Source organism: Solea solea, chromosome 12 (genome assembly GCF_958295425.1).
Source record: "Solea solea chromosome 12, fSolSol10.1, whole genome shotgun sequence".
Lineage (NCBI taxonomy): Eukaryota > Metazoa > Chordata > Actinopteri > Pleuronectiformes > Soleidae > Solea > Solea solea.
Genome location: NC_081145.1, coordinates 12,338,368 through 12,356,268, shown reverse-complemented (window position 1 = coordinate 12,356,268; position 17,901 = coordinate 12,338,368). Strand labels below are relative to the sequence as shown.

The 17,901-nt window shown below is 39.5% G+C and overlaps 2 protein-coding genes across 5 annotated transcripts; one reads left to right on the top strand and one right to left on the bottom strand.

Annotated features, from left to right (window-relative positions):
- Window positions 1-98: 98 nt before the first annotated feature.
- Window positions 99-9,579, bottom strand: caprin1b (cell cycle associated protein 1b). Of its 4 annotated transcripts, none has more exons than XM_058646283.1 (18): window positions 9,421-9,579; window positions 8,082-8,249; window positions 7,897-7,959; window positions 7,704-7,790; window positions 7,368-7,606; window positions 7,175-7,287; window positions 5,458-5,658; window positions 5,287-5,339; window positions 5,121-5,204; window positions 3,573-3,758; window positions 2,681-2,789; window positions 2,528-2,589; window positions 2,342-2,434; window positions 2,039-2,185; window positions 1,611-1,764; window positions 1,265-1,444; window positions 750-856; window positions 99-647 (listed from the first exon to the last, which is right to left on the bottom strand). In XM_058646283.1, exons 2-18 carry the CDS (start codon window positions 8,247-8,249, stop codon window positions 561-563), a joined length of 2,133 nt encoding a protein of 710 aa, XP_058502266.1. In that variant the 5' UTR covers window positions 9,421-9,579; the 3' UTR covers window positions 99-560. The 4 variants fall into 4 exon arrangements, with proteins under 4 accessions (XP_058502266.1, XP_058502267.1, XP_058502268.1 ...); XM_058646284.1 differs by having other exon boundaries at window positions 1,265-1,441; XM_058646285.1 differs by having other exon boundaries at window positions 7,175-7,257.
- Window positions 9,580-13,408: 3,829 nt separating this feature from the next.
- lmo2 (LIM domain only 2 (rhombotin-like 1)) lies at window positions 13,409-17,133 on the top strand. Its single transcript, XM_058645760.1, has 3 exons — window positions 13,409-14,056; window positions 14,868-15,083; window positions 16,217-17,133. The coding sequence occupies exons 1-3, from the start codon at window positions 14,016-14,018 to the stop codon at window positions 16,437-16,439; spliced, it is 480 nt and encodes a 159-aa protein (XP_058501743.1). The 5' UTR covers window positions 13,409-14,015; the 3' UTR covers window positions 16,440-17,133.
- The last annotated feature ends 768 nt before the right edge of the window (window positions 17,134-17,901 follow it).

Below are 17,901 nucleotides of genomic sequence, written 5' to 3'. Positions count from 1 at the left end.
AAATAGATATTAAAAATATCTCCCCATCAGCACTTAACGTTTCATTTTTGAGTGACAGGTCTCAACACTGCAATAAAAACAAATAGCTGAAGCACAGGTATGCAACACAACTTTATTGAAACTCTTGAAGCAACATCAATTTACAAACAAGAAAATGGGAGTTCACTGAACATAAAAGGCTTATTTTTTTAGAATCAAAATGACAAAAGAACCGAGAAAGGGATTGAACTCCCAAGGATTGGACCAGCAGTGGCAGGTGCATTTTTAATACAAAAAATAACTTATGAAATCTTTCAAGTTTACAGGAATATTGTGACACATGGCGTGTGTAAATCAATTATTAGATTTACAGCTTACCTTGTGTTTTAGACTTTAAATGATGTATTTCCAAAAATCAAAGCAGACATTTACTTTGACTAAAGAAACAGGAAAAATACCACTGATGAACAAACAGAAAAAAGGACATGAGGGAGCTGGGGCAAATGCATGGATGAATTTTGAATTTTCAGTGTGGTGCAATTAAATCAGTCACAGTCATTAAGAAAGGCTCCCCCCCCCCCTCAGGATCGCATTGCCTGAGTGCTGCCTCTTGACATTCCTCTGGGTCCCTGACCAGCGCCGCGCTTGTAGTTCTGTTGGTAACCGTCCTTGAGCAACAACAGGAAAAAGAATACATTTTAGAAACGGCTCCAGCAGATAGTAACATTTTAATTATCAAAGCCAGTGTGAGGTCTGAATGCTCCTCATACCCTCTGATAATTTCCATTCGAGTAATCACGAGGTGTGTTGAACTGAGTCTGTCCATAACCAGAGTTTGGAGTGTTGGCAAAAGGAGGACGATAACCATCATAGCCACCTGGAAAAAACAAGAGCTCTAAATTAAAATGCTTCTACTGAGGAGAACAACAAGATCAATAATTTAAGCCCCTTTCAGACAATGGCCATGTTACACATCGTTTGTCATTCTGATTGTTTTGGCTAACACCTGCTCCAAGTACCATCACCATAGTAACCACAGAAAAGCAGCAGTGCATGAGAGAGGCTGGTCTGACATGCATGTAGTCATTCAGTAAAGCCTTCTTTTCTTTCTTTATATCAATCCAATCAAGTCTAGGATGAAGTTAAAATAGCCTTTTTTTAAAAATAATAATAATAATAATAAAAAATAGACTGATAAACTCACTACAACAATTACATAATGTTTGTCTAAAAATCTTAACATGGTTTTCTTAAATTTGCTTGTAGCTATATGTTGTGAGTGTACCTCTGAATCCATTTGAGGAGCCTCTGTAGCCGTTGATCATACCCCTGGCATTACGGGGTCCACCACGAGACATACCTCTGCTGTTGTAGAAGGACTGAGCCTGTCTGCCAAAGCCTGGGCCCTGCGGAGACGGCTGCTGATGGCCTCCTGACTGGTCTTGGGAATGGAAAGCACCAACTACTAAAAGGAAAACATGGAATTTGTTAAAGGAAAACAGATGGGAGTCAATCTCTGGCCACAACACAGGAAAGTATTAACATGTTGAACTGGAACGTAATCTCAGAAACACAAGTGTGGCACAATCAATCCAGTGAGTAAAGGAACAATGTAGTGAAAATCTGCCCACCAGACTGTAGCTGTTCTGACTGCATGTCTGTCTGCTCCACAGGATGCTGCGACTGGTTACTGAAAGCCTGGTTGTAGTTGTTTTGGTACTGGTTGGCCTGGTTCAAGGCCTCTGTTTCATTAGCTGGCGGGACTGGGGCATTGAGGTTGAACACCTGAGGGTAAACAAAGGCCACATTGTGGTGAAGGCAAAACCAGAGGAAGGATCAAGGCTCTTACTGGAGGTAAAGTACATTACTATGTAATAAAACGAGAATAAACTTCAGGACTTGACATAACTACTAATGCAAGTCATTTTTAGCTTTATTTAAGGTTGGGTAGTCCAGTCCAAGTTGAACTTAATCATTAAATGATTTTAGCACATGTTTTATTTGGCAAAATCTCAGTAAGCTTAGATGAAAAGCATACGCAGTGTCGTCACACTCTTACTGTCTGCATTGATTGGAATGGTGCTGCATTGACATTGATGCCACTGCTGTGAGGAGCTTTGGAAACAGGCTGGAAAACCTGCGTCTGAGGGGCAGGGGAAAGAGCTGTGGAGGGGGGAGGCTGCTCTGATGACAGTGACATTGAGGTCTGTGGAAGATACAGAATACGAGTTGTTGGACTACATGATACTTATCTGATTGAGTGATTGGAATGATGGAAAAAATGATGGCTACACGTAAACATCAAACCCTTCTCTTTTTTTAAACTTTCATCATCATCACAATAACCTAATTTATTTTTCACCTGGATGGGGTCGAGGGGTTCTGAAGAGGGTCGAGGATCTGGCGTGTGAGAGGTCTGATACATGGGGGGCGGTGTTGGGGAGACGTTGGGGACCTGTAAAGTAAGAGCAAAACATAAGACATTCCCCATTTTAAGATTAACAGGTGTGATCCCATCAGCATGTTATTGTCATGTTTGGTGTCTTACTTGCGTAGGCTCAGGTTGGACAGGAACTGTGTTGGGTTGTGATAGCCGAGACTCTGCCTGAACTAAGATTAAGATATTGAACTTTAGTCAACAAAAACTCCCATTGTCAGATTTCCTTTATATTACTTTACACAAACTGGCAGCATAACCTACCTGGAGGACACACCATCTGTGTTAAGTCGATGCTCTGAGCAGGGTTCATAGGTTGCGCCGATACAATGGCAGGGTCAACAGGCTGTCCGTCAAACTCCAGCATCGAGTCCTGAGAAGAGACAAACATCATTCTAAGTGGCCGGTAACATGCAGTGCCTTAAAGACACGTGACAATGTGTGGAAGAAGCCAGAGGTGTTTTTATCAGAGGTCGTAATCCTGCTGCATTCGTCATTACTAACAAAAAGCTGCTGAAACGACCCGCCTCACTGAATTCGTTAACATATTTAAAGTGAAATTAATAAATAAAAAAGACAATGTATCAACATTTTCCCCTCACAGCAGCTTTGCCGTTTGATGCAAGTGAAGATGTGAGAAGTGAGAAAATAATTTGCCGTGTCTGATCATCTGCTTCTTCACCAACTAATTCAGAAGCTTTGTCTGGATTACAGAGGTTCAGTATTTATATTGTATGAAATTTCAGAGTGAAATAAACTGCTTCGTGCCATTTAAAGAAATATTTGTGTGCAATGAAAACAACAATGGTGAAAAGTAAGAGCAACTATTTGTGTTATAAAACTGACAACAAGGTAAAGCTCATACTGAAATAATTGACGGGGTTTTTGTTCAAGGCTGACAGTTTGTGGCCGATAAGTATCATCTAAGAAGGGAATGCAAGTTAACTGAGTCATAGTTTCCAGAGAACACTGCCCTGTGGTTATCAAACTAAAACACAGCCAGAAATGTTTTTAACCTTCTACGTTTTGGAGGCTCTGAAATGCCACAGTAGTATGGATGGAGGGCATTAACCAGAGGAGAATGTATGTGTTTTTTTAAATGAAAATGGATTAAAACATTTACAGTTATTATTTGTTTGCAGCACAAACTCCTTACCTGCATGAAGTTATATGTTCCCTGCATCTGTGCCATTAAGTCCTGCACCACCTGCTTCCTGACCAATGGGTCAGTAGGTGGAACAGGGGATGTTAAAGTCAAGGGGTGGGTCTCCAAGGCAACAGGTGAAGCCATAGGCTGCACAGGCTGCTGCTGCTGCTGCTGCTGCAGCATGGTACCAACTGCCTAAGAATGTAAGACAGGCAGAACAGGTGAATGATGGACGTATTAAACACAGGGCAGAACAAATAAAAATAAGCCGAGGTGATACCTACAGGATTATATTTAGATTATGTTGTGAACTGAATCGCTACTGATGACTAAACATGTACATTGCCTGTACATATATTACCCTTACCAAGCACAGCACTCTACTAGGACCAACTGTTAACCATCTAATCAGCCATATGGTAGCAGCACACTGCATGACATCAATCAGACATGGGTGAGCAGCTTCAGTTAATGTTCATCAAATATCAGAATGAGGAGAAATTGTGATCATAGTGACATTGACCCAGCTGTGACTGTGTGGTGCCGGAGTCGCCCGTGATCTTCACAGTCAGAAAAGCTAACTCAGATAACCACTCTATGGTATGGAGAGCTGAAAAGCATCTTAAAACGCTCAACAGGTCAAACTGTCAGGCAGCAGTACAGAAACACTCACCAACACTGGAGAGTTCAAGACTGAAAATATGCTGAATGTCTCCTGAGGTAAACAGCTGATTGGGTCAGAATTTGATGTCAACAGCATGAAGCGGTTGACTAATCCTGTCTTGTGTCAACCGTCCAGCCTTCTGGTGATGGTGTAATGATTTCTTTGCACACTTGCTGCCCTCAATACCAATGAATAATTATTTGAATGTCACAATCTGAGTACTGCTGCTCAACATGTACATCCCTCCATTGCTACTTTACAGCATAACTACGTTGCATGTCACAAATGACAATTTCAGAAAGAAGAACAAGTTTTATCTGACTTAAATGGCCTTCTGACTCAGATGTGGATCTAAATCCAGTAGATGAGTTTTGGGATAGAGAATCACCGTGTTGGCCAACACTGTCCATTAACAAATAAGATGACGTTGACTGACATAGAAGTCTGGCTGCCGCTTAACCCTATGCAAAACATAGCACAGGCTGCAAAGGCAGGTGAGCAGAAGAAACACAGCTGGTGTGAATGACAAAGCTGTGTGAAACACAGCAGATCAGCACTTCTGCTGTCACACACTGTACATGCAACCACTGTGACACTGGCCTCAGATTCAAATTCAGTAATAATATACTGTATTCATTACCATTTGTCTGTCATTACACATTACTGTAACATTTTGAGGAACTTCACCAAAGGAGAAATATTATGGGAATATGTTTTTTTTCCCCCTGTAAAATAGCAATATGGTGGATGTATACCAGACTTCCCTCTTTGAATGGAGGTAATTTGAACTTATATCATTTTTTGGATTTAACAAAAACTATAATCAGAACAAAAAATACAGGAAATATTCAACAAAACAAATAAGTAAAAGGTAAAAAGTCCCTGTAACTAACCTCTGTGTCCGTGGTCCACTCATCCCCCTGCTCCTTCTCACTGCCACTGTATGTGCTGTCTGGAATGAACTGTCTATTTACAAACTGGAGGGAGACAAAAGAAAACATTAGACCCAAAACACAATAAGCCCTACAATGTAACTGGTAACAGGAACGTTAATCTCACTTCTGTCGTTTCCACCTCAATGGGCTCTGTGAACTCCTCAATTATTTCAGTTTCTGCAAAGAGAGAGAGAGGATAGTTTAGTTGGCTATGCTGATCTCTTTCTTACTCGAGTACATACACATTTTAAACAGTCAGGTTTGGTGCAGGATGACTTAAGAGAAAAGTCAGGACCTTGATCAACCGTCTGCTCCTCAGCTTCCGACGATTCAGCTGCTCCAGGTGCTGCTGCTGCTGCTGCCACTGCTGCCACTGCTGCCACTGCTGCCGGCTCCTCCTCCTCTTCCTCCTCACAAACTCCATTTTGATGAGACTGGACCCTGTCAAAGTACCCGCTCTGCAGAACCTGGTCCAAGGTCTCCCTCAGTGCTTTGTCTAGTAGAAGAAAAACATGGTTAGACTTGTATCAAAATGTCAGGTAATTAAAGTCAAGATACTCTTCTTAAAAAGACCTTAAAAACAAATGGGTTACATTAAACTGAGACTAAAGTGACAATTGTAAAGGAGAGCTAAAATATCGCAGTCAATTAAGTCATGTGAATATATCAATAATAACCACACACAGGCCAAGCAAGCCAAACATATTGTGTTCATTTAGTCCAACTAAGGCACTGAAAAAGTTCAGTTGTTGAATAAAAAAACAAAAACAAAAAAAAACAGGATGAACTTATGTCTCTAATAACATGAATTAGGCCTACGAGATTTTCACAGTATAATAACCTCAGCAAGTTTCACAGTAAACAGAGTATTTCACAATTATTACCTGTTACAAATTGAAGTGTACACATCCTTTACATTTGTTTGAATTTTACAGTGAAACTGTTTCCTTATGGTGGCAGCTCAGGGTTAGTGTGTCAGGTTAAGCTCAGAGGTGACAGGCAACACAAATTAAGCTGGAATGTGGAAAAATAATTCCAAGAGCGCAATAATGATTGCCATTATTACAAAAGGAAATGCACGGCTGAGTTTCTCCATTTGGGCATATTTAAAAAAAAAGGTGTACATCAGTTTTTATACCATTTTACAGTACACTGTGCCATTAATAAGATATAGTACTGCCTTAACCCTGGCATTATTCAGTATTTAACCTGTTAGTAGCGGAATGTTGAAAAAAAAAAGTAGTGGCTGATTAGATTAGAAAGAGGCTGCTACATCAAGAATGAGTTGTAATATACTAAAGAACACTAATCCTTCAGCACAGACTTTTCCACTTTTAGTTCTTCAGAAAAAGCAGGGCAGTATTATTTCCTTTACCGTCTGCTCAACCCTGAATAAATAGCACCCTGACTCACCAAATGAGACCTCCTTACAAAAAGTAAAATGGGTGGCTTGTGTCACTCCAGCGAACTGGGTCACCAGTATCCTAATGTGACTTGACCAGTGGAACCACAGGCAACAGGGCCACTGGCACCCTGCCACACTGCTGAGTCAGGATAAGCCCATGGTGCTCAGCCCTCGAGCAGAATGCAGCAGTGTATTTCCCAAGGCCAGATCACTGAGAATGCAGTACGCCAAAATACCCAAGGCCTTATTTTTTTTTTTGTATTAACAAAATACAGTACACACAACACTATTAAATGAAGACTAGTTTATAGCCTGCAGTATCATATGATAAGATAGTGTTATATAGCAGTATTGTTCTGTGTCTTTTGCCCTGGGCCTGTGGCCAACTTTACTATAAGCTTGTTGATGACTGATCATATACCATCGGATAACATGTTCTACTAAAAATAGAGACCACCAGCTTAATCTAAATAAAGCCGTCATGTCTCACATGTCTTATGTTCTATACAAAAACATATTAGGTTTGAAAATATCATCAAAAAAATAGATTATCATCACATTTGTTCTAATGTTCACAATTGTTCAAATATTGAAAATTTTTGCTCACATGTTGTCCCAACCACAGCCATGTCCTTTCCTTCCAACAGGTCCCAGAGATGCACCGATGCTTCTTCATACTGGTCAACCAACCTGAGATGTGTAGAGATGTTGCATGATTGACTGATCAAAAAAAACAAAAAACACAGTGTTTTACATCTTAAACTAATCCAGATATTAAAGCCTTGGCAGCTCGGACCTACCTAACACTTTGATCTCGATCTGGCCCAACTAATTTGTAGAACTCATCAAAAGCTGCAAGGTCTGCATCTGTCAACAGTGGTGAGCCACAGAGTCCCTGCTTCAGGTCCTGTCGCACAGTTTCATCTCCCAGTCGGTCCAGGAGGAACTGCAACTCCAGGATTGTCCTCAGCCTCCTCTGTTCTGCTTCATCGCGCTGCAGCTGCTCCCGCCGCACAGACTTCTTTACCACCTTCTGGAGCTAATGATAATAAACAAAAAGTGGCATAAAACTTGAGCTTCAAAAGTCAGGACAGACACCACTCTGAAGCAGCACAGATATGTAAAGTCAGCATTACATCTTGTCCCAGTGTCACGAATGTCTTCTGCAACTCTCGTGCAAATTCCAAATTATGCGTGATTTCTTGATATTTGGAGAGGGCCTCCTACAAAATGAAGAAGAAATCAACATTTCACATATTGATATAAAATAATTTTATCACAAGGTTTGCATGTTCTTGAACAAAATGATGCAGGCTTCAATGTACCTACCAGCTGGTCCTGATTGAGTCGTTCCCCACTCTCCTTCCTGACTTGATAATCATCCAGTTTGCTCTGTAGACCATCAAAAACATTAAAAAAGTTAATACATTACATAGAAAAACTATTGTTTTCTTTCAGTAAGAGATGTATCTACAGTAGGTGCTTTCTGGAAGAACTAGAATGAAAGGTCTAACCTTTTTCTTTTCCATGTTGCGGACCTTCTTCTCAATGACACCCAGCACTTGCTTCAAAACTTCCGACTGTCCCCCTCCAAGTGGAACATTGCCCATTGATCCTGGAGCGGATCCCACATCTGGGCTGGCAGTCTGCAGTGCTCTGTTTGCATTCATTGCTGAGGGCATCTAAAAATGAAAGTATGAAACCATTTTCTTTTAACTTCAATAATCTTTGTCGTTTAGTCAATGAACTGTCAAAAAGTAGTTAATTTGCATTGCCCACTGAGTCTGTAATTGCTTATGTTACTTCGAAAAAGAATACCATTTAATTTCATGCTTAAAGTTCAGATTTTAAGTCTGAGTAACAGATACTCCAGGTATGACACTGTTCATCTGCATCAGGACACAAGATTAATCTGATGCCTCCTCAAAAAATAAGTATCCATCAGTTTCTTAGCTCATATTACCATCACATTTAGGCCTAGAATTAAACTTGGGCATTTTAGTATCAATATTTAAATCATTTTGCAAAATTGTAATGATACATTCTCTGTCAGGCACACTTCAAAACGAGTCTGTCATCTCTACATGACATTACATCTGATAGCATAACATATAGGATATTAATGACCAGAAATATTAATTACGAAAAATGTAATGTTGGAAAAAGATGATTTTATACAGTTTCAGCTTATCAAGTAATTTTGACATTATTTTGTCAGGTTACGAAACAAGGACTTCGATGACATCACCCTGAGGTGCAAGACTAATCCAGAAAGTAATCAGCAGATTAATCAAATTCGAAAATATTCATTAGATGAAGCTCTAAAACAGATCTCAAAGGAATCACATGTCGCATTTAGAATACCAGTTTTTACAAACGTGCAATTGCACAGGTGATGACACGGAATAATGACAGGTCGGATATGATCGCTCAAGACGCGCAACACAGATTTGGCCTGCAAAATCCGTGTTGCCCAGATGTTACCGCTATATTACAACGATGTATAGCTTCGTAAATACAAACATAGCCGACATCATAACAACTGGTTAACTTTAAAGCCAACTCTGGGTGAAGTAAAGAGGAGCCATTTAACTCTCTTTTATAATATTGTATGAGTATAAAATTGTTGTTCTTTTTGTGATGTGCTACAAAGTCGTGTCGTGGCGGGTCTGTGGCCCAATGTTGCCTCACAAGTGTGGTCAGCTCAGGGAGTTCGGTAAACGGCCCTGTCCATTAGCACACAGCACTGACTTAGCATCCTCATGCACTGCTAGCTCCCGGCAGCGAGGCGTGCTAGTCAACAGCCGGTCGGGAGCCGAGCTCGCACCGCGGCGTGTCTCCCGAGTCACCCACCTTGATATTTTATATCCACAGGGGAGCTTGCTAGCGAAGTGCACGAAACGGCCAAGTTGTTGTTATTATTGTTGTGTTGCTTTATTTTCTCTTTCACTCTAGTGTGGGATCCGCCCCGCCGGCCTCACCGACAACTGAGACGGTTCGAAAGACGGAGAAACTCTTTATAAAGGAGGAGGTCCGTTTATAGCAGTCAAATATATGCCGATCTACATAAACTACACATTAGGCCTTGATAAATCACAGTTTTGTTCTAAACAACAGTATCATATTACTTTGAAATATACTGAAATTTATTAATTTGACATCTCCAATCTTGCTGCAATTACATATTATAAAGTTGTTATTTGTGGTCAGGCAAACAGCTCCACAGCCTCTCGGCTAAAAATCTGCACAATCACTAGCTTTGATGAGGTTTCTTTTCTCCATCCTTCCCTGTGTCTTTACAGCATCTTTCTCTGCAGCCGCTGCTACAAGTGCTGCCATGTGCACGTACACAGCTGTCTCATTCACAAACATCATCTTATCGTTTCAAACAAATTCACCGAAACAAACAATTAAAACAGAGCTGATACTTATATATTTCTAAATTAAAGTGTGTAAAATGCGACGTGTACATAGATGGCTCCAAAATACTACTACTGCTAACAATAATGATAATAATAATAATACTTATATTAACAATAATAATAATGATAATAACAATGATAATAATAATAATAACAATAATAACAATGATGATAATAACAATAATCATAATCATAATAATGATAATGAAAACTATTCATGTTTTTAAGTTTTACAAACACAAACCCACTCATACTGGCATACTGCAAACTCAGAGATGAAAAGTACATATTTTTTATTATTATAATTCATTAAATCACTGTCATTAAATCATAATAAAAAGTGGTGCTTTCTGTCAAAACATAAATGCACAAACAAAACTACTTTCTCTGTCCAAAATTGTAATTGTAATTCATATCACCAGGTGGCAGTAAAGCTCAGCAGTATGATCAACAAAATAACATTAACAGACGTTTTTAAACTTACTCAGTACCTTCCAGAAACTGTGGATAGTCCCAACTTGCCTCTATTTTCAACAGTTTCATTGACAGATCTCCCATTAGAGTGAAGATAATTTTCACATACTTTTTCACTTAACTAATTTGTGTTTCATGGTTTTAGTTCACTTTGGAGTTTTGCTCACATGTTTCATTATGGCAAGTAAACTGACCATTGCTCTGTAAAGAATGTGAAAGCAGCCTTCTTTTGTTTTGCCAAATACAGGAAGCAGTTAACATGGCTGCATGGTTTTTTGATTGCACTGTTCCACTGAAAGTGTTTTCTTTTAAGGATAATACTGATTATAGGAGGATCCCGAGGGTAAGTGAAGCTCCTTTTCAACAAATGACTCATTTCCGCAGCCTGCTGTATCTCAATTAAACAACAACAGCGAACACCAGCCATTCTCTGAAAGAATACCAGGATGGTTTCTCATCTGACCTCTGATCTTTACACCTTGGCATTTTGAAGCTTACAATCAATCTCACAGTGCTTTAGTTTAACCCCATGCGTTAACAGGGAACAATGAAATATTCCTACCTTTGTAGACCAGTGACTTCTCAGAGGGAGGTTTTTAAAAAATCACTTTGTTTCAGATCAGACAGGAAGATGTCTGTTATGCTATTGCTGCTCTGGAGCCAACACTATGTCCACAGCTCTGTTATTTCAGGAAACAGGCCTTTAAGCCTATATTTCATGCTGCAGCCTGTGGGTCACAGTTTTAGTTCACAGTCCAATTCAAAAATCTGTAATGATGAAACAAGATAATATTTAGAAGCTAGATGAATTTGAGACTTGTACACTTTGTTTGAACAATGATAGAAGGAAAGAGCCAGAGCTGTTCAATAGAATTTCACTTTTTCCTTCGTGGCAACGCTCATTTTCCAACTGCCCTCAAATTCCACACAGCTTTCAACTCCATAATGCTCTCAGGACCCAACAGGCAAAACAGGAAGTTGGATATGAGTGACACCACTTCCCAAAAGCATTTCTATATTCTTAACTATTTGCTTCCAGACTCCAGGCAGGGATGAAAGGCCACTGCATAAAATGAATGATTGAAATATTACAATTCTTCTAAAAAACTGAAATTGAGACACAAAGCTTTTAACAATGTTATGAAGAAGGAGTGGTAAATCAATTTCAAGTCTGCAGTAAAGTGCAGCTTCTATCTAATGACATTTGGGAACCCCTGCTACACAGATAAGAGTTTTTCACCAATAATGAGCAAGTCTAGTGCACTGAAAACTTAAATTCTGCTATCATGCTGAGCCATCTGGAGTCAACCTGTCTATCTGGGAAGCCATGTGGGTATGCCGTCATGTAAAGAGCTGCAGGAAGTGAATGCAGTGTGCACCAACCCCCAAAGAAAGTGTCATCTCTGTGTGTAAGATGCATATCCTCTGGGCTTTCTAAGTCAAATCTGCAGGAAGTCATGGATGCTTTGGTGTCACTGTGTCACATCTGAAGCCTTTCTCTTGTTTCACAATTCTCATGTCTAGTAAATGTACTCAAGTGTGTCAAAACTCTCAAAGAGTCTTTGTTGGGTGCAAAACAAGACAAGTAAATACACCATTGCTGTTGCATTGTGTTATACAAAAAAAAAAAACATTTGTTCTTTTTTTCCCATTTTTTTTAATTTCACTCTAAAGGTGTCCTGCTTTCTGAGGAGCTGGCATGAAACAGTACCACACTCACTTTGCTGCTTGGCTTTCTCAGATTGGTGAGTGCCCAGTGCAAGGGAAGTTTTCAGCCTATATTTACAGTTTGCCCACAATTGTATTCCATTGCATCTGGCTTAAGAGCTGACTGTAGCTGCTGGAGTTGAGGTGCTTTATCTCTCTGCCCAGTCCAACTGCTGTCTATGCCCCTCCCTCCTGCAGGCAGCCCCAAGGCACTGGCAGCAGATAAGAAGAAGGGCCAAAAGCAGTTCTGGTTTGAAAAGGAAAGGCTGTGTGTGAGGACACCAGCTATGTAGACATATCCCAGTGCTTTTTCCCTGACAACCTTCTTCATCTTCATCTTCTTTTACCATTTTATACATTTGTGCACTATTCTGTCTCCTGACCCTCATATATTATACTTTCTTTTTTTTTTATCTTAAATCTTATACTGATACTTGAAACATTACATGCTGACATTTTACACGTATCAAGTTAAAAAAAACTCCATCCAAACAGCTGGATCATTTAATGTTGTTTACACATTAAGGAATAATCCTGTCATTCAGTCTCTAATGCTTATCCAGTCCCTGCTGACATTAGGTGAGAGTGTAACCTGCATAACACACTAATAACGTTGACGGACTTTAATGTACAGTGACGGAGTGCTGAGATCTAGTGACAAATAATGTCACAATTGCCATGACACCCTCATAATAATAAACTCAACTTAAAAATTCTGCATGAGTAAAAGAAGTTTTATCATTAAATGTTTCAATGTATCAAAATTAAAAGCAATCATTATGAATGACAGACCTGTCAGAACAATATTTTGTGCAAAAAAGTTATTAACTTGTGCAAAAACACACTGAAAATAATTGCTGCTTCTGGGTATTCTTATATTTTGTTGTAAGACAAGTTTCATTTAATGCTTTATTTAAAAAATAATGTACATTTTCATTTATAAGTTTGGCGGTTTATGTAACTGTTATATAGCACACATTCTCAAGTATTGTATAATATAAAACTTCCTGAGAACATAATGTCATGACCTGTGATCTGAATTATTTATAAACGATCAGTAACAACTTGTGCAGTCTGTGAAGGTTGTTAATGAGACTTGCTGTGGTTAACAGACAAAACAAAGGGTCATTGTAGTGTAATTGAATCGTGACTGTTTATCTTTTGTCCTATCGGCTCTAAGGTGAAGCAAAGCATGTAATGAACTCATTAGTCTCAGTCACGACCCTGCTGCTGCTGCTGCTGCTGCACGCCTGACAGCCAGGACAGACTGTGCACAGCAAAACTGCCGCTTTAAGACCGATTTCCCCCCATTGTCAAACAGTCGTGAGCAGGAAGAAGGAAACGAAAGCAGAGAGCAAGGGGGGCCAGACGCATTTAAACCAAACACACACCGCCGCTGCTGCTGCTGCTGCTGCTGCACAATAACGGTGATGTGCAGGAGTGAGCGGAGTCACCCCACACAAAAAGACGCACGGACACGGAGATCCACGCCAATGACCATGGTTTGATTCATAAAGTGTCCAAAGTGGCTGCAGCAGGATGATTGTGTCTATCTGAGAGATATGAAGTGTCACCCCGGGTTACTGCATCAGGAAATGATGACAATGTCCTCCACCACCACCACCAGCGGCTTTTTTTGGTTTGCGGCCATTTCCACCGCAGCCGACTGTCTGTGCGTTTGACACACACAACACGCGCAAACGGCGTCTCGTAATCTTGCGGGAGCAGGTGCAGCAGGTTTTGGCTCCAGTCTGCCCGCACACTGGTTCACAGGTAACCGCTGAGTTGAAGACTGTGTGGACACTGAAGACTCAACTGGATCAGGCTGGACATCATCTGACAGGAATGTCATCCACCATAGAGAGGAAGACGCTGGAAGCCAACGAGTAAGTTGCCGAAATAATTTCATATATAATAAAAAAAACACTTATTAAAGAGCGCATGGTCAATGCGCTGTGGGTTATGGATCACTACTGTTTTTGTTCTTTGGGTAATAACCTACATTCCATGCAATTTTCTTTTAAATCGAAAATCCATGCTTTAGTTTTTGAGTTTGACTGTGAGCTGCTCTCAGTCCAACATTAACCTGTAATATTGTGAATATTTCAATGACGCACCGTCGTTAATGATGTGATAGTAGAATGAGGTCAGGACTGACAGAAGGTTCTGTGGAGAATAACATAGATGTGAAAACAAGCCCAATTTAAGTCAAGTTATTCACTCTTATATTATTGTACAGTTTTTTTTTATCTGTAAATATGTAGACACGCCACCGTTTTTTAAAGCAGCTCTAAAAGGCTCTGAGGCTTCTCTGCTGTAGGCTGTTTAACAGAAGTACCCAATGGCTCCCTCAGGTGGACACCAGCAAAGTGCAAATGTTCAAGTAACACAGGGTGAGCAAACAGATACATCATGAACAAAAACACTATTTTGAACAATCTGGTCACCAACATAAATATTTTAGCGTCAAGAGACCATATTAGGCCTTTCCCTCTATTTCTGACATTTTAGGGGCCAACTTCTTTAATAAATAACTGAGGAAATCACTTATTAGTAGGGATGTCCTGATACTGACACCGATATCATAAACTTGAGTATCTACTGTAGCTGATACTGACCGATACCAATTCCCATCCCAACTCATTGGTTGCAGCTGTGGAATATTTCATTTTATATCAAAATGTCTTTATTCTCCAGGGAGCCAGTGGATGAGGTCCTCCAGATGCCGCCCTCTCTGTTGACCTGTGGCGGGTGTCAGCAGAGCATTGGTGACCGTTTTTTCCTCAAGGCCATAGAACAATACTGGCACGAGGACTGTCTGAGCTGTGACCTGTGCGGCTGTCGGCTGGGGGAGGTCGGCCGTCGACTCTACTACAAGCTGGGGAGAAAATTATGTCGAAGAGACTACCTCAGGTTAGTCATTTTATAACACAGTGATAAAAAATGATGTAATTTCTGGTTATTTCTCAGTGATTCACTATTGAAAACTGAGGTCTACATTGTAGTTGGTTATTATTGAGCCTTTTCCTTTAAAGCTGTAGTGCGTAACTTTTTTAAATATTAACAAATGTCTGTTACATTCAAACCATTTTCATATGAGTTCGCACAATAACGTTTAAGCCTATGAGCTCCACACATCTCTCTCTATTAGTCTCAGTACAGCAGTTTTTACAGCTGCACCCAAGATTTTATTTGTTTCATGTCAAGACAGACGGCGGCAGCAGCAACACTGCACTAGTAAAGCGAGACGACTGCAAACAAGTTGGAGTACGACTGAAAACACAAAGTGGTGTCCATCAAAACTTACAGAAGTAATTTCTACTGTTTAGTAAACCTGGTCATTCAGCAGTTGGGGAGAAATGCTTCTTGCCCCTGCATTCCCGATACATACACACGGACGCTTCCTCAATCAGGTCTGATAGTTTTGCTTGACGAAGCGCATTTTCAGATAAAAGAATCAGCAAACAGTACATTGTTTCTGTTTACGAAGACCAAATACAACAACAAAACCACCAAAGGTTACACACTGCAGCTTTAAATTAAACCTGTTAACCACATTCCTAGTTCAGACAATAAAAGAAAAGTGGATTAATCTATTGTCACAATGTGTCATATGCTGTATTCCTTTTAAAACACTCCACTCTCTGTCCCATAATGTACATTCACAGTAAACTGTCTGGCTGCTAGTTGCATTACGTTCTCAGCAATTTACTGTATGTATTTCATGTGATTTAGCAACATTTACCTGTATAAATACTATATGTAACTCCATATCACATCTACATCACTCTGTATTGTCTCCTGTAAAAGCCACACATACAGTAATAATTGTAAAATAAAACACCTCTGATATCCTGAAAATAATTTACAGTGAGCATATTATAGCATTCCATACTTATAGGAGGAAACAGTTTGGTACTATACCAAGATTTTGTGTGTTTGTAATAACTCGGACATTGTAGTGGGAGCTTTGGATGTCTTGTTACAGATGAACGCTATTAAGGCTGATTGGATGTTTACACACTGTCATCTTGTCATTCTTGCAGACTTTTCGGTCAAGACGGCCTGTGTGCTTCCTGTGAGAAGAGGATCCGGGCGTTTGAGATGACGATGCGTGTGCGGGACAAGGTTTATCACCTGGAGTGCTTCAAGTGTGCTGCCTGCCAGAAACACTTCTGTGTGGGGGACCGCTACCTGCTCATCAACTCAGACATTGTGTGCGAGCAGGACATTTTTGAGTGGACCAAACTCAACAATAACATGGTTTAGGAAAGGAATCTCTGCTCCAACTGATACTTTGCCTTTTCCCTGTGACTTTAAAGGGAACAAAACACTGACTAATGAACTTTCTATGGCCTGTGCAGGCTTTAATCATGCATCTGACATTCACATGGATTCATTAATTAGAACAGTGAGGAGAGACATTGTCTCTGCAGTGCTACCTGCTGGAGACTAATGAAAACTGCACCAGCAATACCAGACAGATTGCAAAAAAACATCAAAACTTAGTTACAAATAGTTGAAAATACTTAAACACGTGATAATACTTTTTTGTCATACACACTGGAATTCAGGATTTATGTTGTTTTAGTCTTTGTGAAGTTTTATGTAGTCAAACACTGTCACTCCAGTCTGACCGTATTGTTCAGTTATTTCTATGCATTTCACCGATTTGTTTATAATTAGTGCCTAAATTTGAACTTTATCAAAGGCACTGAAACACAAAGTATGACTTAATTATTGAAAAATAATTTATCCATGTATGTTTCATTATTTGGCTAACCAAATTCAAGGTAAACCAACTGAATACTGTGTCTGTTTTGTACACTTTTTACTATAAAACTGTCCAGTTCTGTCCAAGAATTAGTAAGTCTTTATTAAGAAATGAGAGACCTGTAAAATACAGCATTGCCAGATTTTCACATTATGAATGCAATAAAATATCCATGTTGAGAAATACTGATTAGAATGATTGTTATTATATTACCAGGTCGGCCGGGTGACATCCTCTCATGATCGTGGAAAAAACATGCAATACTAGTTTAATGTGATATTTTCAACATGGTTCAAGTGTCTCAAGTGTGACAAACTCTCTACAATTTAGATTTGTTATTAAAGTATACTTCAAAATACTGACGTTAGTTTTATATGTATATTTACCTTTAGTTTGAGACAGTAAATGTCAATAATAAGGTAAAAGAAAAAAACTTTTACACATTTACCTAGAATTTCTTTTTAGATGTCACAGGATGAATTGCCATTTTAATAACTCGATGAGAATATGTTCCGTTGGTTCAGTATGCATAATATATATTAATTTGCTTTGCTGGCACTGATTGAGATGCAAAAGATAAAAAATGATCAAAGAGCAATTCAAATGTTCTTGTTGCATCAGCTAAATTAATACTTAATATTATTAAAAAAATTTATCCTTAAATGTGTGAGTAAAATCCGCGACCCTCTGGCAGAGGATAAAGCGGTAGATGATGACTGACTGACTGTGTGAGTAAAATATTTTTTTGTAGTAGTTTAGTTAGCTTCACACCATTTTAACAACCAGATATCACATAAAGATCCATACAATCTGACTGTCTGATGTATTCTGCCTGGTGAAGAACACACTGACCACTCTGTTATGGACCACATATATTTCTCATAATAATCTCTTCCAGCAGGGAAAGGGAATGAATAAATCCTATAGAGAGAAACAGTTGTTAAGAAATGTATATTC